General features: G+C 43.5%; 2 protein-coding genes across 2 annotated transcripts in view; one reads left to right on the top strand and one right to left on the bottom strand.

The window, feature by feature from the left end:
- Positions 1 to 7731, top strand: part of LOC124095573 (deleted in malignant brain tumors 1 protein-like) — an 88733-nt gene extending 81002 nt beyond the window's left edge. The window contains exons 33-35 of the mRNA XM_058580777.1: positions 708 to 883; positions 3225 to 3607; positions 5844 to 7731. Of these exons, the coding sequence (XP_058436760.1) occupies positions 708 to 883; positions 3225 to 3607; positions 5844 to 6135 (851 nt within the window). The 3' untranslated portion in view covers positions 6136 to 7731. The remainder of the gene's footprint in view (positions 1 to 707; positions 884 to 3224; positions 3608 to 5843) is intronic.
- Positions 7732 to 10825: 3094 nt separating this feature from the next.
- Cuzd1 (CUB and zona pellucida like domains 1) lies at positions 10826 to 21372 on the bottom strand. The gene is made up of 9 exons (XM_046448896.2): positions 21239 to 21372; positions 19987 to 20137; positions 18049 to 18263; positions 16531 to 16681; positions 15983 to 16200; positions 15357 to 15529; positions 13573 to 13964; positions 12545 to 12813; positions 10826 to 11107 (listed from the first exon to the last, which is right to left on the bottom strand). Exons 1-9 carry the CDS (start codon positions 21318 to 21320, stop codon positions 10935 to 10937), a joined length of 1824 nt encoding a protein of 607 aa, XP_046304852.1. The 5' UTR covers positions 21321 to 21372; the 3' UTR covers positions 10826 to 10934.
- Between the last annotated feature and the right edge of the window lie 1000 nt (positions 21373 to 22372).

Consider the following 22372-nt stretch of genomic DNA (forward strand, 5'->3'; position numbering starts at 1 on the left):
TAAATTCTTAGATAAAGCTCCATCTCATGGCCCATGGGAAATGTGCTATGGGCAGGATTCCCTGTGGATGTGATTTGACCTTAAAGCCTTTTTGGACAAGGGGGAATGTATTGGTCAGTTTTCATTGTTATGACAAATAGCCTGAAAAAAAAAAAAGGAGGAAACATTTATTTTGGCTCATGGTTTCAGAAGTTTCAGTCTGTGGTCAGCAGGCTCCATTGCTCTGGGCCTGAGGTAAGGCAGAACATCATGGCAGAAAGGTGTGATAGAGGAAGGCTGCTCAGCTCATGGCAGCCAGGAGGCAGAGAAGGAGAGAGATGGGGGTCGGGGGACTGAGGATGAGAAATAACTCTTCCAGGGCACTCCCAGTGACTTACTTCCTCCAACCATGCCCTGCTGCCTGGTGTGCCCACCACCTCTCAGTAGTTCATCCAGCTATCAATGGACCAATCCACTGATAAGGATCCCATCACTTCCCCAAAGCCCCAGACAACTTTAAGCCTCTGAGGGGCATTCCAGATGCAAGCCATCACAGGGGATATAAATAAAGTCAATGAAAGTCAAGTCCTGGCTGGTGATAAAGAGAACTGAGCCAGCCCCTGCCCAGAGCACCGCCCATGGTATTTTTAGAAATAAACACACCCACACATCTGACCTACAAGTCCGTTGCACCAGGTCCTCTTTGTCAAGATCTCCCCATTCTGCAGCCCAGCTCTTCTGCTTGCCCCACCTCTTCCGAGCTGTCATAGACCGAGGCTATCTCCGGAGACTGGGCTACTCCTCCTGGGACATCCACTTAAATGATAATCTGTGTCGCCCACAAGTCAGTGGGCGCTTCCTGATCTTCAACATTCCATATGGCCACTGCGGCACTGTCCGGCAGGTAAGAAATCCATAAAGAGGTGGTACCCTTCTAAGGATGGAGACCAAGGAGAGGACCTTGGAAACCTGAACTACTTGTTGAACACTTGTGTCAGGACAGAGGAAAAACTCAGCCATGACTTCATTTCTCAGTTTTTGGAGACCTAGGGAAGCTCAATAATTTGTCTGAAACTTTCCGTCCTCTGGGGAATTTAGGACACTGAACTTGGGATACGCTGCAACAGGTGTTGAGTGCTGATGTGTGACAGATATGTGAATGGATGGACGAGTGGATCAATGTATTCTCTTAGCTCTGAAGCCAAAGCATTTTCCACAGCAGACTTCTAGCCTGGGCATTAGGGCACACCTGCCATGTGCAGCTGTTGTGCAGATGAGGGAGGACAGATTGTTTGTCTGTTGTATTTCAAACCAAGTACCTGGCTATGTTCCACAAACTGGAAAGCAGACATCTAGAATATTTGTGAATAGCAAGTTTATATGCCTATTTAATTTTCCTTAACTACCTGTTTATTTCACAAAACCATGACATTGAAATTAGGAAACTAGCATACTAATGCTGTAGGAAAAATGTACAACTGTGTCATCCTTTTTTCTCAGTATAATTAACGATATAATATGTTCCAAAGCAAGATCCTTAATCCCCATTTAGACACCTACAAAAAGCCCACCTGACGTTGTTGGAGGTCAGATTCATTCAAACGATTTACATGACCCAAAAGAACCATGAATTCCATACTTCACATTTGATCTGATATGACAGATCAATGGTGATTCAATGACAGACCATGGTCATTCTTATCCTTTCATTTCTGTGGTCCACTTCAGAGGTCCCTGCCCCCAGGGCCATGCTGGAAGCCCCCACATGTCTGGAAGGTGGGCAGCCCCAGGCATTGCTGGTCTATGGGGAGGATCCTACAGATGTCCTGCCTGGCCCTGGCTGGTCCAGCTGGCCTAGAAAAGCCCATGTTCTGACCTCAGAGCACAGCAGTCAGCAACCACAGAGGATGGAGGCCAGTCCAAGGGCACCCTGAGGAAAACATTGTCACAGGAAGGTTCTGAGTCTGATTTCAAAGTCAGTGGCTGAGCAGTCACCTAGGTGCTAAGGACATGGCAGCCGCAGAACTGACGGTTCCTGCCCTATGGCTTTTCTGTTCAAGGAAACAGAGCTGAGCCCTGAACGAGTCTTTTGAGTAGTGAAGAGGGGAAAGAGGTCATCAAACAAGAACTGTCATTGGGACATGGCATGGGGCGGAAGGGATACCACTTTAAACAGTGGTGGCTGAGGAGCCGAGGCTGAGTGGCGAGGTGGAGCGGCCGGGTAGGCACAGGAGAGGCGCGCCAGGCCTCCGCTAGAGCAGGGTGGGGCAGCCACAAGCTGGTTGTGGGTGGGTGAGGAAGAAACTCAGGGCCAGAGTCCAGGGGCAGATTAGAAGGGCACAGGGCCTCGTGGCATGGAGTTTGGCTTCTGTTTTAAGCTGTACATTCTCAAGGAGGGCAGTTCTACCCCTTGTGAGGGAGGAGAGCTAGATGTTGGTTCTTAGGAGCAAAAGCAATAAAATCTTCCTTTGTGGATAAAATGCGAGTATTACACAAATGATATATTTGTCATATTATGGGGGCCGGAAAGAGGACAGGATGAGTAGGAAAGAAAGGGTCTAGAAAACTCCTTCCCGAAGACCATAATGGAGAAAAGGTTGAGAAGCACTGGCCTCAGCTGGCAGAGAGGGCAGAGAGGGAAGGGCCCCGAGGCAGGGAGTCCAGGATCGGAGTCCTGATGCTATAGCTTCCTCAGCCAAAGGCCCTACACAAGCTGAGCCTCTAGACCTCCACGCAGGGAACAGGAAGGAGGCAGCGAGAGGCAGGGACCGCTGTCAGCATCCCCTCATCCTCTGCAAGTCACATTGGAGTTGAAGGAGCAAGGCTGGGGCCAACGGCCGCAGGGTCAGGCCTGAAGCTCACCTGAAGCCAGACTGGTCTGGGGCTCAAGGGTAGGCAGGAAACACAAGCCACAGCATGGGGTGGCCTGGGGGTGGCTGAGAGAGTGGAGCATGTTCAGGGACTCAAGAGAGAGCAAGCTCTAGGCTGCCATCATGGGCTTGACACCCAGCTCATAGGGGCACAGCTTGGCCCTCAGAGAGAGGGGGTTCCCGCCCACCAGGAGCTCCCACAGCACCCACACACTGTGTTATCCCTTCCTGGCATTAAGCTCCCCAGAGGTCCAGGAGTGCCCTCCAGCACATCAATGAGCTGGTGCCCATCAGGAGAGGGAGGCGAGGTCTCGGGGCAGGTGCTTGTCAGGGAGCCAGGAGCACTGGCCACCAGCTCCCCTCTTGTCCTCACAGGAACACCTCGGCTCCCTCAGCTACTCCAACTCCATCAGAGGCCGGATACGGGGCCACTCGGGCCGAGTGGTTGTACGGCACAAGGTGCCCCAGGTGAAATTCACCTGCAAGGTGAACAATCCGCCCACAGTTGAAGTCGTTCATGGAGCTGATGACCAGACAGAGGGTGCCGGCTACGATGTGTCCATTTCATTTATCCAGTCTCCCGGGTCCCAGCCTGTGGGGGGCATGGTACCATACTCCGACAGCCAGAGGAAAGAGGTCTTCCTCCAGGCCACCCTCCATAGCGCCGATCCCAGCCTGAGGGTCTTCGTGGATACTTGTGTGGCTTCTCCGGATCCCCATGATTTCACAACCATCAAGTATGATTTGATCCAGAAGGGGTAAGGAAAATGGAAGTCCTTCCTTGTTGACTGCAATATCCACACGGCATTCCTTTAGGAACCTGTGGCCTCTGATCTGGAGATCCTAACCTGGAGCATTGTGCAAGGGTCCTCACCAGAGGCTGAGTGGGGGGGTCCTCCTAGCCCGGATCCCAGTGGGGGATATAGTAATAGGCAGCCTGAACAACCTCCCTTGACATGCCAAGCACTCCTGAACAGACCCCTGCTGCTCTGTTCTACCCTTTCAGGCCTAAGCCTCCCTTTCTTTCTAGTTTTATGGTTAAGACTCCCACTCATGATCCCCTTTGACCAATACTGATGGGCTGATGGGTTTCCCAAACTAAGCTTAGTTATTCTAGTGAGATTTCTCTGGCTCCTTTGGCTAACCAAGTGACTTTCCAAATTAGTACTTAGGCAAGTGGTTTGTCTTTCTAGCTCCCTTGTCCCCTAACAGGGACAAAATGTTAATGGATAGGCAGTTGCCACCAAAACCTTATCGCTTTTCAACAGCACCATTAGCAGGGTGAAAGCTGCAGCGGTCTAAAGCCCATGAGAAGCACTGTATCACTCCTCCAAAGGCCAAGGGAGGAGCAAGACAGCACCTGCCACGGTGGTGTGAGCACAGGCCCAGGAGGTGCACGCAGTGGCACTAACCTGCCCTGAGTCCCAGAGTGAAGAATCCCTATGAATGTATTAGGGCAAGAGGTTCCGTTTGGTTCCAGAATCTAACAACCAACACATTTTCTTTCTTCTTTATGTTTAATTTGCTCTTCTTTCTCTAGTTTTTTGAAACTGAGATGATTGATTTCTTCTTTTCTAATCTATGTATTTTGAATGTTGTGAACTGCCCTCTCAAGCACCATCTTAGCTATCTCCCACAAATTTTGATGTGGGGTATTCATTTTCACTTAGTTCAAAATATTTTTAAACATCGCTTGAGACCGCCCCATGGGTTGTTTAAAAGTGTGTGGTCTACTTTCTCTATATTGGGGAATTTTTTTCCAGCAATATTTCTGTCATTGATTTCTAGTGTAATTTTATTATAATCTGAGAATGTATCTTGTGTGATCTCTATTCTTTTCAATTTGTTAAGATGCTTCTTATGGCCCAGAATGTGGTCTTTCTGGATGAAATTCCACTTGGGCTTGAGGAGAATGTGTATTCTGCTTTTTTTGGATGGAGTGTTCTAGAAACGCCAGTTAGCTCTGGTGCATTAATAAGGTGCCCTAGGCCATCTACATCCCTTCTGGTTTTGTGCCTGCTGGGCCTGCCAATCATTGATAGAAGGATATTGGAGTGTCCAGCTGTGGTGGCGAGTCTGTCAGTTTCTCTTTGCGGTTCTGTCAGTTTGCCTGTGTGTTTTGATGTTCCACTGTAGGGAGGGTGTACGTTGAGGTTTGTGAATTGGATTAAGGACTAATCCTTATCTTGGTTATCTTGGTTAAAGATTATCTTCTTGGAGGGTTGATTATGTTATATAATGTCCCTCTTTGTCCCTGATAATTATCCTGTCTCAGAAGCTTGTTCTATTGAAAATTGACCCAGCTGCCCCAGCTTTCGTTTGATTAGTGTTCACATGAAGTATCGTTCTCCAGCCCTGTACTTTTGTCTGTGTCTTTGATTTTAAAGTGGGTTTCTTGGAGACAATGTGTAACTCTAGCTCAATCTTTGTTGTTGTTGTTTTTTAAATCTACACTTTTTTATCTACTCTGTCTCTAAATTGGCATATCTGGACCATTCATGTTGCTGAGAGAGTTAAATTAAAATCAAACATCTATGCATTGTATTTGTTCTTTGTTTCTCCTCCCACCCTCCCTTTTGGTGCCTTCTCTGGTTTTAATTGAACATTTTCTGTGATTCCATTTTAGCTCCTTTTGATGTGTTGTCTATACTTCTTTCCTTCACTTTTTCAGTGGCTGCCCTAAGATTTAAAAATAAAATTAAATAATCTTCAAATAATACAACCCACTTATAATCTTCCTTTTGGACAAAATAGACTAATCCTTCTGAAGGCAAGAGTTGTAGCTGGTATGTAATTACCTTGTTCTCACTGTGTTTATTTTGTGGCTAGGAATAGTGACTTTCCATTCATAGTAGTGTTAAAACACAGTTTAGTCATTTCTTTGGAGTGGGTAGTAGAAAGACTCCATCTGGATTTCAGAGGTCTGTGGTTTAGAGCAATTTCACACTATACTTAAGATTAATCTCTTGGGCTTGGGGTTTTTCTTCCCACCAGGTGCATCAAAGACAAAAGCTATGCCAACCTCCAATCCCACCAGAAGAATGTGGCCCAGTTCAAATTCAACGCCTTCGGCTTTCTTGACCGCTACGATGTGATCTATCTGAAGTGTGAGATTGCTGTGTGTAGAGAAGGGGACTCTTCCTCTCGCTGCTCCCAGAGCTGTGCAGGGCGGAGTAGGAGAGGTACAGGCCTCGCTGAGGCCAAGGAAAAGCAGACTGAGCATTTCCCAGTGGTCGGGCCACTGGAGATCCACAGAGCAGCTGCTCAGAGCAAGACCCTGGTGTGATGTCTGCAGCTTTCATGTAAATCTGTTAGAAAGTAGGAAGGAAGGTCCATTTCCTTCAGTGAAGCAGTGTTTGACAAATCAGAAATTATCTACGTAGAGACAGGTGAAAGAAACAGAAGAGATTGCTTCTCTGAGGTGTGTCACTAAATAAACCTTCTCTGGTTACCGAACTTCTAAGGCAGTTACTCTTTGTAGGCTCAAAATGCTGATTTTCTAATTCTTCACTATCGAGAACTGTTGTCTTAAAGTGTACAAACTATTATCAAAAGCAGGGTTCTCTCCTACCCTATGGCCAATTTAAAGATTATGTCTTCAGTTTGGTTCCTTATTATTCAGATGCTAATAAGTGGATGGATCCCTGCTTCTATCCCACTTGTGGTGTGAGAATTATTTTCAAATCTCACCAAGAGTCTTATGAAAAAGAAACCAAGCACCTGTCAGGAAGCCACTGCTCATTTTTCTCTACACTCTAATACAGGACAGTTGAATCACACATGCCATTGATTCACCAAACAAGCTTTAATTGTCCTGTTTCAAAGGGAACTAGGTGGAGCTTTGTGGGGTTTAGGTTGCAGCTTACAAAGATAGGCCAATGCATAAATCAAGAACTACAGCGTCCGCTCTCTGAGCTGCCAAGAACCCACATGCTCATGTTCTCAGTCTGGTTCTCAGATTGCAAAAGCATCTGGAAAATTTGAAAAGTACACAAGAAATTTAAAAGCAAACAAGGAAAGACAAGCATATCCCAGCATCCCCTGTTAAAGGAGACAGCACCCACTTTAATCTATTTCTCTTGACTGGAAGAGACCTGCCTAGACTCACTACCTTCAAAGTTGTATTGAAAGACACAGTCAGATGATTTATTTTTTTCTTTCACTTCTCAAGAAATATTCAATTGTAATATTTAAAGTATGAGCCAGGTGCAGTGGTGCATGCCTATAATCCCAGCAGCTCAGGAGGCTGAGACAGGAGAATCACAAGTTCAAAGCCAGCCTCAGCAATAGCAAGGTGCTAAGCAACTCAGTGAGACCCTGTCTCTAAATAAAATATAAAATAGGGCTGGGGATGTGGCTCAGTGATTGAGTGCCCCTGAATTCACTCCCCCATACCAAACAAAAAAAAAGAAAATATGAGTCCCCACCTCCAAGAAATTATTTTGGCCTTTGTGGATAAACAGCATGCCTGAGCTGAGACTACAGACATCCAGTCCCTCAGGGAGGAGGGCAGTTCCCAGTGGGATCTGGGAACTAACCCTTAGGTCCTGAGAAGTGAAAATCTGATAAGTGACCCAAAGAGGTGTTGCCTCTAAGGGGAGCATCTCAGTTTTATTACAGACGTGTCCTCAGTCAGGAACTGCCTCAGAAAAATATGATGCCAATATACATTTTGATGATGTTCTCACACATAGAAATTGATGAAATATAACTAGTGGCCAATTTGGTGAAAATGACATTTTTAAATCAAATTCATTATTTGTCCCTGAGGAACTTCATCTTCAGTCATATAAAACAGTAATTTTCACACCTGTTTCATTCAAGAACTTTAAAAGAATCAAGGGGTTTTCCTGGGTAATTGGGGGCTGCTAGAGTTTCTACTCTCCACAGTTCATCTGCCCATTGACTGCCTATCCACAGTGTGTGGAGGAAGTAAAGGCTAATAGCTAGGAATATCCAGCATTTTACGACTTTTAACAAATTCCTAGTGTGGAAAGTACTGACAATGAAAGAACTAACTTTTTTTTAAAGTAACTAAGTAAAAGTCCAAACAAAGCTGAATATGAATTCCTCTGGGAAGCGGCTCTATCGAAAACACTTGAAATGGTTCTTAAGACTATTAAGGCTTGAAAGCCAAGGTCACTATGCAACATTCCTGCCCCATGGATCAAAAGGCACAAAACAGGGGTAGGCCTATGATCAGGAGCACCAAGGGTACAGACCAAGAGAAGCTCAAGGGAAGGCTGTTTTTTCCATCCAAAGAACCAGCAAAGGGGCCACCTAGCAAGACAGCAAACTGTTAGGCAGAAAGTGTCCTCCAGCCAATCATCATGGGAACACAGGGCCCAACTCCTCCCCAGCCTGCAAAGGTGGAATGAGGATCCTTGTGTCTCACCCTCCGCCAGCACTCCTGCCCTCCTTCCTCACCTCACCAGGAGCATGTCAGAGAGGACAGGTGGGCACTGGGATGCTCATCAGCTCTGGACCACAGTGAGGCCTTCACCTGCACACCCATGTCAGGTGCAGACCAGGTGGAGAGCCTGGACTTCCATTTCTACCGCTATGTGGAAAAGACAAGCAGAAACTTTCATTCTGCGCTGGTCAGAGCAGGGCCCAGTGGCAAGCCAAGGCTCTCACCCGTGCCCAGCAGTGACAAGGTGACTCTACCCCCTTGGACAGCAGAGGCCATGCAGGTGGCCTGGATTCTACTCCCTGGCCCTTCTGTTTGTCTGTGCCTGGTATTCCACTGCCAGTCCCTTTGTTTTTAGTCTTTCTGAAACACTTTAAGCAAGTCTCTTGGATACAGCTTAGAGGTGGCTTTGCCTAGCGAGACATTCTGAAAATCCTGCTGTTTGAGGAAGTAGGTGTAGTAGCTGCTCAGAGGTGACACCTAGATGCTCCTCAACCAGCCACTCCTTCTCCAGGCTGCTGGGAGTGTTGGTGGCTGATTTCCCTCAGCTCAAGACAACTGTCTTGTCTAAGTTCACAGCCCTGACTAGAGCAGCCCTCATCCAGACTGGCTAGGGTGGCACGCAAAGCTCTGAGCACCGTGCCTTGATGGGACCTCTGAGGGGCCAGGCCAGCTCCAGGGCTGCGCAGGATTGCCTGGGCCCTTGACTGCAGCTGTGTCCCACCCTGTCAGCTCCCGGGTCCTGCTTCCCTCTCCCCTGCTGGTTCTGAGTACACATTCCAGGAAGCCTCCCATCAGAGCCTGTTTTCCAATCTGACCCTCACCTATGACAGTGCTAGTGTGGCCCTAGGAAGCAGATTCCGAGTAGGATTCCGGGGTGGGAGTGAGGACTCCTCTGGTGATGAGTGGGGCATGGAGGCCCCCAAGTGCTGGCACGTTCTCTCCTGTAATCCTCATCACACCCCAAAGTGGGGAGGGCAGCTGCTACCAACCCCTATTTTAAGTTGTGGTGACCAAGGCTGAAGGTGACCTGAGCAGCATCCCTGACCAGAACTCAGGTCACCAACTTCACATCCAGGGCCTTTTATCACTCCCTAGAGTGCTTATTAAAGAAAAAAAATTCTAAACAGTAGCATACATACTGAAAATGCACGAGTACAGCTCGAGGACTTTTCAGACTCGTGGTGACATGATCTCACCCTCTAGTGAGACATAGTACTTGATAATTCTGATAAATCTGACAATTTTCTTAGAATTACACATCTGGGCCTGATATGCCTCTGCCTACCTGCCGTGTTGGCCATCAGAGAACCTCTGGTCAGTCCCTGATGAAGAGGTGGCTGAAGGGCAGCAGCTGCCAGACAGGTGTGCTGTTTTAAGTACTGAATGTGATTTTCCCATTCTAATTAAATATCTAAATATTCAAAAGTTTGCAGTAGTTGGATTTAGGTTCTGTGATGAACATAAGAGAGTCACTACATGGCTGCTTAAAAGAACTACATGAAGATATTAAAAAGAAAAGGAGGAGGATCTGGAATGGATCTGGAAAATTATCAGGCCCCTAAAGACTGGCCCTGTGAGAGCAGACTGTCCCTCATATCCATTGTGTATTCCCTCCAGTGTCCTGTGGGTACAATGCATGCGTTGGGCACTCAGGAACATGGCTGGATTTACATTAGAAGCCAGAACTCTGAGTGTCGTGTTCTGGCAACCATCTAGAGTCTATGACTATATAGAAGCTAGAGTTAGGCTCCCTCCCTGAGACTTCTAGCCCACTGTGTTTTAGCATATAGTCAAAGTCATAAGCACCCTGATTCAGCATGTGGGCTCAAGGTCATGAATATCTGCTTGTGAGAATGTGCTCATTTATGTAACCTATTGGCACTGTGCCTTCTTTGTTTGCCTGCACATTAAAAAAAAAAAAAAAAAAAAAAAAGGCCTATGGAGAAGATTGGGGGCTGCTGCCATCTTCGAATAAAAAATGTCTACAATCCCAACTGCACCTTGGTACATCTTCTTTCAAATTCCAGAATCCCAAACCTTTTTTCCAAATCTGAGCCCCTGCAGGACAGTAGCATATTGGCTGCTCCTTGTTTGCATTTTATATTTACATTTTTTATTTAGCATCTAAAAAATGAAAGTACCTAACTTTAAAGACTCCTTTTCTTGAGTAAAAGTAAACTTTTTCTTTTCATTTAGTATTTGTTTAAAATGTTTTATGTTGCCATGTGCAGTGGCGCACACCTGTAATCCCAGCAGCTCCGGAGGCTGAGACCGGAGCCTCGTGAGTTCAAAGGCAGCCTCAGCAAAACGCAAGGTGCTAAGCAACTCAGTAAGACTCTGTCTCTAAATAAAGTACAAAATAGGGCTGGGGATGTGGCTCAGTGGCCAAGTGCCCCTGAGTTTAATCCCATGAACTTAAAAAAAAATGTTTTCTATTTATGAGAAGAGATGATTTTCATTCATTAATGCCTTTCATTCCTAAGATGAGAGCTTACAGATGTGATATTTGGTGATTTCAGTCATCCTGCAACAAGACACACTGGCACAATGACATGAAGCCCTGTGCATTTTTAAGGGACCCTCCTGATTTATTCATAACCTATGTAGCCATGAGGTACCATTTCTTTCAGCATCAGGGAGAAATGTGTTTCATTTAGGGCTGAACCAGTTAGTCAATGGTGCTGCAACCTCTGGTATTTGTATTCCGTCCGTTGATTTACAAAACGCTTTGCTGCAATTGTAGCCACAATCACTGCGTTCAGCGCAAGAACCACGAATGAAAACAGATGCAGACGGTCAAAAGGCTGGCTCTGAGTTTTGTCTGCATGTGTTTGATGCAGAAGTTCTGTAATTGGAAACAAATTTGTTTAAAAACTATTAGCATTACAAAAATTTGGTAACATTTATATCTCAACATAATGACTCTTATGCATGAATGGGTAACATTAATGTGTAACACATAATTCCAACACAATCTAGAGGGAACATTATCAAATATTTAAATTAATTATGTTTATGTTTAAATATATTCATTTCAAATGATTGACATAGTTTGATTCCTTGATGTAACATGAACACCATGTGGAATTCAAGCATAAATAGTCCAATGAAAATTCAGATTTGTTTATTAATAGTCACTCTGTCCCATGGTTGTCAAATATCTATTTGATGGACAGAAAACAGTCTTGTTTATTCCTTCATAACAGAATACTTTTCTAATATGCAGGGTATTTCTATAATGGCTTCCATTCACAAACTTTCAAATAGTTTCAAACTATTGCCGAAGGGACACCATACAAGCCTTTTAGTTAATGTATTTATAAAAGTTATTAAATTTAACTTGATTGTTCTCTTTTGTTTTTGCACAGAAATATTTTACTACAAACCAGAATTGCTCCTATATTATCCAAACTAATAATAACAAATAAATACGCAAGTCACAGGATTTGTTGCCAGCATCACTTTCACGGGAGATAAAATCACAGAGAGTTTTTATTTCTTGTGGTTTCTCTTGTGCCATTTAATTTTGGACCATCCTCAAGTATTTTCCCCTGTCTCTTTCCCATGCAATCTGGCAGATCTCAGTCTCAGTCCTTTCGAAGGAAGCTGGCTTGTTGTATATTAATATAATAGATTTTGTTTTCAAAAAATAACTACTAGGACTGGGGATGTGGCTCGAGTGGTAACGCGCTCGCCTGGCTTGCGCGGGGCACTGGATTCGATCCTTAGCACCACATAAAATAAAATAAAGATGTTGTGTCCACCGAAAACTGAAAAATAAATATTAAAAAATTCTCTCTCTCTCTCTCTCTCTCTCTCTCTCTCTCTCTCTCTCTCTCTCTCCCCCTCTCCTCTCCTCCCTCTCTCTCTTTAAAAAATAAATAAATTAATTAATTAAATAACTACTTTTTTCAATAGGCTATTATGTGGGATGCTTGTTGATTTGTTTTACTCATTTAGGAGTTCACATACATTCTTTCTGATTCTTTATCTGCTGTGGCATCTATAATATGGAGTTGGTAAGCTAACTTATTTTTAGAATTGAGTCCAAAAGGCATATAAATGATGGTGAATCATCAGTATCAGGAGCTTATCCCATTGTGGCATCCATATTACCAACAGATAGAAATAAGTACTAATTCCATGTGCTTAAAACTCATCACTTATTTGCTAAAATCTCTATTATAAATCTGTAATCTGCATATTTTAAGAACAACTAGATTTGAGAAGCATTTGATGAGCCATGAGTTGTTCTTAGATCATGAATCAGCTTTGTTCTTACCTGAATTTCCACTCGAACTGCGATCCCTTTTCAGACGAATTGGTCCCAAGATGGAGTCGGCCTTCCACTTGTATGAAGAAGTATCCCGCTTCCTTCTAGAGACACAGCCTTGACTGCAGCGAGACTGATGATCACTACTATCACATATCAAAACCTTACACTGCAGATACACAGAGCTCAGACTTCTCAAGAATTTAAAGGCACTAAACTGGAATCTTCCATAGTGTCTCAGTAAGGGATACACCTTGCAAGTCTCATCTCGACTACATCTGGAACAGAGTTCATGAACACAGTCAGAGGACACCCAGCAGCTCAGTCTGTTCCATATTAAAAAGAGATGACACAAAGTTTTCTCTCGACTGTCTAATTTGTAAATCTAGAAATCACTATGAAAGACAGCATCTGTGGCTCAGACCACAGATCTGATTCCTGGGTAAGACAGAAAGATTCCTCCTGACGCTACAATTCCTGTACATGTGAATTAACCAGAAAATCAATCCCTATGTACTGGGACTCAAGCACCCTTCCTAATATGCTTGTTGTTAATATAGATAAATGGCTGGTGTAGTTAAAATCCATCCACTTTTAGGGAAAACCTTTCTTTTCAAAGAACTTTATACTTTTTCTCTTAAGAATGCTACATATATTTTCCTGATGACATTATATTCTAAAGGCAACATACGTTATCTTCTGGGTTTTTGAGGAAAAGAATCAAAATGTACAAAAAAGCAAAAATGTAAATGCAGTCTTCTTAATGAAAAACAAATTTGTTCTCCACCAGCAAATATTTCATAAATACATCTAAAATTCTAGAGGATACCGGTGCCTACATAAATATTTTAATTAAATTATTTGAGATTAGTAAGCAGTTACTGTGTTTTATAAATTGATTAAGATAAATTTAATAAAATTCCATGGTAGTAGCACTAGGAAAAATTTATATGTATCCACGTACAAAAATATTACTTCATTAAAACAATTATTACTCCTGGGAAGGAATATCATGCATCAATTACATTAATACCTACCCACTCTTGATTAAGTCATAGATTGGAGATGCAAAGTCGTATGTGGGAGATGCTCTACAGGTATCCAGAAACACCACCAAGTTTGGGTCTGAGGTGTGCAGACTGACTTGAACGAAAAGTGTTTGGTTCAGATCCACGTAATACGGTGACTCAAGTATGGGATTTTCGAATAAATCAGACTCAAAAAGAGCCATGCTTGTGTTGTATTTGCCCAGTGCAATTTGATTTTGTATAACGTCATCTTCTGTTATGTACATCATCTCCACGGTGGAATTATGTTCCATTTCACACTTCACAACAATCTGGAGGTGTTTCTGGCGGGTGATCACTGCCGAAGTCGGAGATGCAGTGAAAGTGATTATATTGGTGTAAGTAATTGAATGGTCTTCTACCTGCCAAAGAAGATGGAATTCAAATTTTATATTTTAAGCCCAGTAATAATTTACAGCATTGATGTGAATAACACTTGCAGGTAGAAAAATAATGGTTTTTTGTTGTTGTTTTTGTGGTGCTGGGGATTGAACCCAGGGCCTTGAGCATTTGAGGCAAGCACTCTACCAACTGAGCCATATCCCCAGCCCTAACATAATGTTCTTAAACCGTGAGATAACAGCTTTCATGACAAAAATACTATAGCCCTTAAATGTAAATTTTATTGAAGAAATGTCCTGGGAAATGACGACACTGTGGAATGAAGGACATAGCTTATCTTAGAACGACTTGAAGATAGAATTGGATGGAGCTGCTTTCAGCTACATTAAAATCTATTTTGAATGCAAATTTGCAGCCCTATGAGACTTCAACCCCTACAACATACTGTCCTTAACTTAGTGCATAAAGAGCACTTAGTTAGTGTGGTTACCTGGGCAGTTTTCCAAATGTACACAGACAGAAGCTCTGAATAGGGGCTCCCTAGTCTGCCTTCCTCAGTTGAATACAGCCTGTGTGTTCAGTTTTGGAAAAAAGAAAAATAAATAAATACGTACACACACACACACACACATATATATATACACGTATGTATGTGTATGCATGTGCATATATATGATATATAAATATATGTACTATATATATAAATCTCTCTCTATATATGCATATATGTATGTGCGTATGTGTGTATGATTTTTAACATCCCAAGTGAAAAGCTCATAGTATGTATTTAAAAGGACTTACTGGTTGAAAATCTTTGAGATCTTGAATGGGAGTTCTAGAATATATAAAATAAATCACAGATGTACAGTAAATTTCTTTTTTTTTTTTTTTTAAGGATGTCTCTACCTTCTGTCTTTACAAGGGAAGGGAAAAGACCTTAAAAATCCAGCCCAGTTTTTGTTAAGTGTAAGATGTAAGCATTTTTAAAAATACTTTTTTAGTTGTCAGTGGACCTTTACTTTTTATTTATTTTTATGTGGTGCCTAGAATTGAACCCATGGCCTCACACATGCTCGGCAAGTGCTCTACCACTGAGCCACAACCCCAGCCCAGATGTAAGCATTTTATGCACAAGTGTTCCCAGTAGACTGTTAAAGCCACAGCACATAGATGTTCAAACTCTCCCTAGTGAGTTTTCAGTTTTTCACCTTCTGAGCAAGACAACCACCCTGCAACCCCCTTGAAGATGAAGGCAGTGATTTGACATGTGTGTGAATGAGTGTGCACCTTGTATATCCACACATGCCCATCATGGCTGTGCTCTGTGACAAAAGCTTCCAGGCATTATCCAAGCCCACCAGCAGCCGCCTTCAGCATTTGACAGAACCCAGGTGTCAAGAGTTTCACTTTACCCTTTTGATTGTACCACATTCATCCAGAGGAATAGCAAATTCCACAACGTTTGATACTTTGGGTCTGCAAGTTGGGTCATTTAGTTGTAAGTTATTCTCATTATAGCCAAATGACTCCAGGTAGAATTTGTTTATGATGACTCTCATCTTGTCAGAGGCACAAGTTAAAGATGCTATTGGGAAGAAAAGGAAGGAAGAGAGAGGATGATCACATTGGGGCCAGGTAGGAATTTTAGAAATTGGGACTTTCATGTGCAGTTGAAGCCATAAAAAGCCAAAACCCATATTGCCCTAATGGGTAGTTAAAAGCCTGAGATACTGGAGCAGTTATATGTACACTTTTTATAATGTTCACTGTCTTTGGGGCTAGAATCTAATATTTTTAGTTGTCTTTGCAGAAAGCATTGAGGAAACCAGTCCGTGTTTCTAAGGAAGCCTTCCTTCTAAGGAAGTTAATAAAGTTATGTATTTCCCCTTGGATCAAGTAATGCACAGAACTGTCTCAGGTTACAGCTACCCCCCAGTAGGTATGACAGTCCCACATAGGAGCAGCCAGAGGAAGGCTGAGAATTTAGGAGAAGTTTCTATGTATGCAATATATCCAAGAAACATAAAACATGACTTACTAGTGTTGACATTTTCTGCATAAATTGAAGTGTAGGAAGCAGAAAAGCCCCGATAGGAGTTGGCATAATCTGTAGATAGCACAACCGTCAAAGAGTCTGAGGAAGACTCAAAAGTGGGTGTCCCGCGACCACAGACTTGTTCAATTAGGCCAGAGTTGGTGGAGGAGCCATCATAGACAGCGATGAAATCAAACCTGCAGTGCTGATCGACTTCCAGGCTAAGAATAAGGCCTCCCATGAAAAGGCTTTTCAAACAACAATCCAGTGCTATTTTCTATCATCCCATTCTTAAGCGATTAGAGATTCGTCTTTACAGTGGCATCATGGGCTTACGATGATAACCCTGGGTCTATGTCAGTCCCTAGCCTCGAAAATAGTTCACTTAGTTCAACACAATAGTATTGCTAAGTATTTTCCCTTCTAGGTCAATTCTTTGAAAAAGTGCCCACAGCGGGGAGGATGCCTGTGATCATTTCCCTTCCCCAGGTCCCCCAGTAGCCAGGTGGATTCACTGCTTTGCTCCAGTGGAAGTCGACAGAAGTACTTACAAAATCTCTTTGAAGCTTAGTTTTATCTTATAACCTTTCTCTACGTGTATGTGCCACACACAATAAGCCAGCTCTGGGTGCGGCTTTGGGTAATTGGGGCTGGTGAAGGATCCTTCCATAGCATCCAGGTAACCACCACAGTTGGGAATAGCTGTAAGGAATAGGAAGGTTATCAAGAATGTTAATCAAATGCAGACTTCTTTTAATTTCTGTTTGGGGCATGAAGTTAACCTGCTTCCCCTTAGTGTCATTCCATTTTTGTCTTTCCTGTGGAATGCATACTGAGGTTTTCATTCTTCTTTATCACTGGACTTTCTGCCCCTGAGTACAGTGGAGAGAAGGAATTTTTATACTGTTGCCAAATGGATCATACTAAAGCGATCTATTGTCCCTCCTGGAGAGGCCCTCCATTACCCGGCCTGAGCCATAGACAATACAGACACACTCCCAGGGCCAGCATCAGAGGTTCTTCCTCACTGGGCTCCAGCCCAGCTGTCCAGTCTCACTGGCCACTTGCACACGACCTGCTATTCCAGCCTGCCCTGTCCTCCCAGCTCTGCTCAACGCTGGTCAGCCACAGCCCTCTGCCTCTGCCCTTCCCTATTCCTGCTTTATTAAGCTCAGCTCAGACATAGCCTTCATGAAAACTCCCTTGTCTCTCCCTGTCCTGCTAAGTACACAGGCAAGAAGGGGGATGAACCAAACAAAGAGGCAACATGGAAGACTCCTTTGGGGGAGATATAAAATGGCTTCGATGGTCTGAATCGGATAGGGGCTGGACATCTCAGTTACCTGGGCCTGGGTCCAGCTTGGGAAAAGCCTGACTACTCCATTCCAGATATTTGATGACACTGAGAAATCAGTGGAGTAAGCAAAAGAGTGTCACATTTAGTTCTGGGCTTTTCAAAGAAAACCAGAGTGGAGCCTTCCCCTGTGAATCCACTTGCTCAAGTTCTCAGCATTCTACTCTGGGTAAAATGGAATTAAGGTGCTATGACTGTGGAACCACCTAACATCTGACATCTAAAACTTAGGCCAGCTTTTCTCAACACCTGCTTCCCAGTCTTTGTTGGCAGACTTACCTGAGGGACTTGATAAACATCGAAGCCATATCTAACAAATCAGACCAAGGGAGGCACCACAGACTCGGCCGATGGCCTCAGGGTCCTGATTAAACAGGCTGAACGTAGAATCTCTGCTTTGAGCTTTAACACAGCACCTCTCAGGCTGGAGCCATCTGGTCAGCCACAGCCCTCTGCCTCCCATGGGAGCTAGTTAGAAGGAAGAGTTCACAGGCTCCCCTAGAACCAAGGATTAAGAATCTTGGAGGTGGAGCCCGAGTCTGTGGCTCAACAAGTTCTCCAGTTAACACCCCACACACTTAAGAAAGAACTGCTGCTCTCCCAAGTGGAGAGATCTCCAGGGAACACACTCAGACTCAGCATTACAACTCAGGCGGGCAGGGGTGAAACCTGTTTGTGGGAGGGCTGGGGAAAGGATGTGGAGATGTCGACTTACAGGTGCCAGAAGAAAAGAAGTAGTAGAAAATAAAGACAGATCTTTGGATTCTTGTGGAGTCTGTGAGTATTTGAAATGTCAGTGTATTGTATGATGATTCAAAGACAGGAACAAAGTCGTTTTTACTGCAGATTTTCCCTAGCAGAGGCCCATTGGTGGAGTTTCCATCAAAGACTTGAATGTTTTCACTTTCGCACATTCCATCTGGATCCAGCCTGTGGGCAGAATGTACTTGTGGCTAGTGAAGAGACACTTCAAAAGGGGTTTCACAGAGCAGTCAACTGCTCAGACTGGCACGATGATTTATGAAGCAGGGGCACATCTACTTTCATTCAAACCTCTCCAAGACCAATCACCATCCTCACCATCTTCAAAACCAAACCACACACCATCAACCTCGATGGGCTCAGAAGGCGAACTGATTTATCTATACCTTACATCAACTAACATTAAATATGGGCCTAGAAGCCAGGACTTTGCTCCCTCTCCCATCTCCATCACTCCTGTCACCCATGTGATTATTTTGGTGTAGAACCTTCTTAGTTAGAGCTGGTCCCCATGGACGCTTGATAGCCAAGGCTGTTGAGAAGCAAATATTCTTCCATAGCCGGCACTCAAGGTAAAGGGAATCTTAGCATCTCCCAACTGCCCCTTCCTCCCCTCATATCACCACTTCCTCCTTCACACAGAGTCCCATGTTCTGCATTGGACAGGGCAGTCCAGATTTCAGTTTTCCATCCATTCTGATAGGGTCTCCTCAAATGTCCATAAGGGCATATGTCCAAGACGGCTTAGAGCAAACAATCCTAGGGTAGAGAAACCAAGTTCCCTTTGCACTTTAGTCACCCATGGGTGGTGTAACTTTGAACAAGTGATGTAAACTTTTTTTTGTGTGTGTGTGTGTGTAGTGCTGGGGATTGAACCCAGAGGCTTGTGCGTGTGAGGGAAGTACTCTAACAACTGAGCTATATCCCCCGCTCAATTTAAACTTTCTTGACCTCAGTTTTATCTTCTGTAAAATAGGAATATCATAACACTGTTTACTCTTGCAGGAGATTTAGTCTATTGTGAACATGAAGCATCTTCCATAGGCTTGGCACACAAGTGATCGATAAATGCTAAATATTTATTTCTGCCTTCCCTTTCTTCTCATGCTTTTGTTCTCTTTCTCTCTCTTTACAAATCAGGAATAACATCTATGTTTCTTAATAATTTTATCATCCCAGGAAGTAAAGTTTCTTCTTTCCCCTTTCCTCCGGGGCAGTCAACTCTGACTTCAGTGGTACATGGCCACAGTTCTCAGTGTGGTACCTGGACCAGGAGCATCGGCGTCTCTTGGGAAATTGGTTCCTATGCAAATTCTCAGGCCCCACAACCCCACAGTAGAGGCCCTGGGGGAGGGGTTAGCAAATGTGCCTCAATGAGCCCTTCAGGTGCTTCTTATGTATATCAATGTTTGGAATCACAGGTTTAGTGCTTTAAGGCCTAGAATCTGGAATTGGTCTAGCAAGGTCATTTCATTCACTATTTGTGTGATCTTGATAAGTTTTTTTTTAATATTTATTTATTTATTTTTAGTTTTTGGCAGACACAACATCTTTGTTTGTATGTGGTGCTGAGGATCGAACCCGGGCCGCACGCATGCCAGGCGAGCGTGCTACCACTTGAGCCACATCTCCAGCCCCTTGATAAGTTTTTAACCTCCCTATGTTTGTAATCCTAGTATTGACTTTGAAGGACCTCTGTAAGCCAGTGCCAGCATGTGGTCTCCATGGGTAACTATAAGCCATCATCACCATCATCATCATCATCACCATCATCATTAGAATTACTACCACCTCCAGTGATGGCTGAACTCTTTCCACAGAGTGACTTCCCCCATACTCCACTGAGCCAAAGGTCAAGCACACTTGATAGGAAACTGAAGGCTCTACTTACTGGACATGGGAAAAGATGATTCTGATGCTCTTGTTTTCTGGTCTCTCTATGGTCCAAGTGCAGTTCTCATCAGCATTGAGTTTCAGGATTAGGGCTTTGTGGGTCTCTGCCAGATTGGCTCCTCCCAGACTGGCAGTGCAGGTTGATCTGCCTGGTAGAGACCACACCTAGTGTTGAGGAAGGTCCTCAAGCCCTGACCCTCTAGTAGCGACTAGAACCTACCTCCTACATTAAATATTCATACAAGCATGCAGCTAACTGTAAAGGGCTTTTTGCTCCCTCCAGACTAAGCTGTAAGCAATTGATTTTGCCCCCTTGGAGGACTAGGGAGAAATTGTAATTTTCCTTCAAATGGTCCATAAAAGCAACTATAGTAACATTTGAAGAAAGACAGTTTTAAATGGAATCTTTATATCCAGAATGTGTAAAGGATTCTTACAATTCAATAAGAATCTAATTAAAAAGACAAAGGACCAGAATAGACATTTTTCCAAAGATCAAAACCTCCACTTATAAAACAACAAACTTCTTTTTTTTTCTTTTCCATCTCAGATGAGTTGAAATGTCCTCATAACAATAGTCTTTATTTTGTTTTACCTAACAGTAACTATTAATAGTATGTTCATTAGGAAAAATCAAAAAGAAAAGGCAATCAAGAAAGAAAAGTCTGATCCCACAATCCCATCCACCAGAACCAATCATCATTAAATCCTTTCTGGAAACATGTCTGGACTCTTTCCTCTTCTCTTCCAAATTTCTGAAGTGCTTGAATGCATGTGTAACACAACATCATATTGTACAAATTTAAAATAATTCCTTTCCCTCTTATAATAAATGCTTTCTTGTAGATCCTTTTCTCATAGATTTTTAAAAATTTGCCGGTGTTCTTTGTTGGATTCTCCATAACAAAATAAATGTTGGAAATTTATATTGTTTTTTAATTATATAAATACACATACACTCCATATATATATATATATATATCATGTACTCTGATTCTTTTCTGAAGATAAACTCTCTTACTAGCAAACTTGCCCAGTGTAATTCTATGTGTTTTATATCTTTCCATGTACATTGTCATATAAGCCTGAGTAAAATTAGTACTAACTCTGAATCCCACCTACAATATTAGATTAGATTTTTTTTTCTGCATTGGAGCCAATGGCAGATATGAAAACTTGACATTCTGGAAGAAGCCTGGTAATAGAAGTTCTTCCCGCTTGTACTGAGAAATCTGGTTCAATTTTCTTACCTTGAGCCTCAGTTGAATTCAACTCTGCCAAACTGGAGGCAATTAAAAGAGCTGAAACGATGAGCCTTCCTGCAACCTCCATGTTTATAAGGGGCCAGGCAGCCCCTGAGGCTAGCAGGCTTTTATATCTCTCTGTTTCGTAACCGTCTGGTTTCATAAGCTATCAGGCCACCTCTAGGGAAACGTGTCAGTTTGGCAGCACAAGTGGCGATATAGGTGAGAACACAGCAGCTGTGTGACTGCATTATTGCCAGCAGTCCCAGCAGGCAGTGCCTACCCTGAGCTCTTTATAGGCCTCAGCATCTGGCAGGGTTGGCACTGGAGTAATTCCTCAGGGAAATGACCTGGTCTTGAGCCTTGGCCTGTTTGTAAGGATCACCAGTGGGGTGGCACAGGTGACAGTTTAGGCCTCTGCTGCTCTTCCCCAGTAATGAAAGTCTTAGGGGGTCCAAAACTCAGTGGGACCAAGGGGTTATATGGCACCTGAGAGGACTCTGGGCCACTCAATACCTACTAGGGTAGGTGAGAGGAGAGGACAGAAGACAGGGAGGAAAAGAAAGTGCAGAAGCTTCTAAATGGTTTTGCCTGCAGGAGATGAAGCAGGTGGGTCAGAGCCCCTCTGGCACTGGTCCTTTGCTGCTCAAAGAAAGGAATCCTGGTGTCTAGATTGAATCTAGGAAGAGCAAGTGTCTGTGTGAAGAGGGCTGTCCTCTTTCTACCCATTCATTCTGCAAATGTCCATTGCCTGCTGTTCTAGGGCTTGGGAACACACAATTGAACACAAGAGATACAGTGCCTGCCTTCCTGAAACTTGCACTCTAAATGGGGAGACAGACAACACACACACACACAAATATAAATTAAAATTCAGAGAGGGAGAGGTGTTTTGGATACAGTTTTAGAAGGAATGGATTCTTACAATTCAATAATTTAAAGATAAAGGATCCAATTAAAAATGCAAAGGACCAGAATAGACATCTTTCCAAAGATCAAAACCTCCACTTATATAGCAACAAATTTTCATTTTCTTTTCCATCTTTTCCACAAGGTGATTGGATAGAGTGGCTGCCGTAAGTGGGGAGGGCACAATGTCTGGTGGGCAGAAGGCATCGTGAGAAGATGAGATCTGAGCAC

The sequence above is a fragment of the Marmota monax genome, unplaced genomic scaffold (assembly GCF_021218885.2).
Source record: "Marmota monax isolate L192 unplaced genomic scaffold, Marmota_monax_Labrador192_F-V1.1 WCK01_AAM20220418_F8-fsc00076, whole genome shotgun sequence".
NCBI lineage: Eukaryota > Metazoa > Chordata > Mammalia > Rodentia > Sciuridae > Marmota > Marmota monax.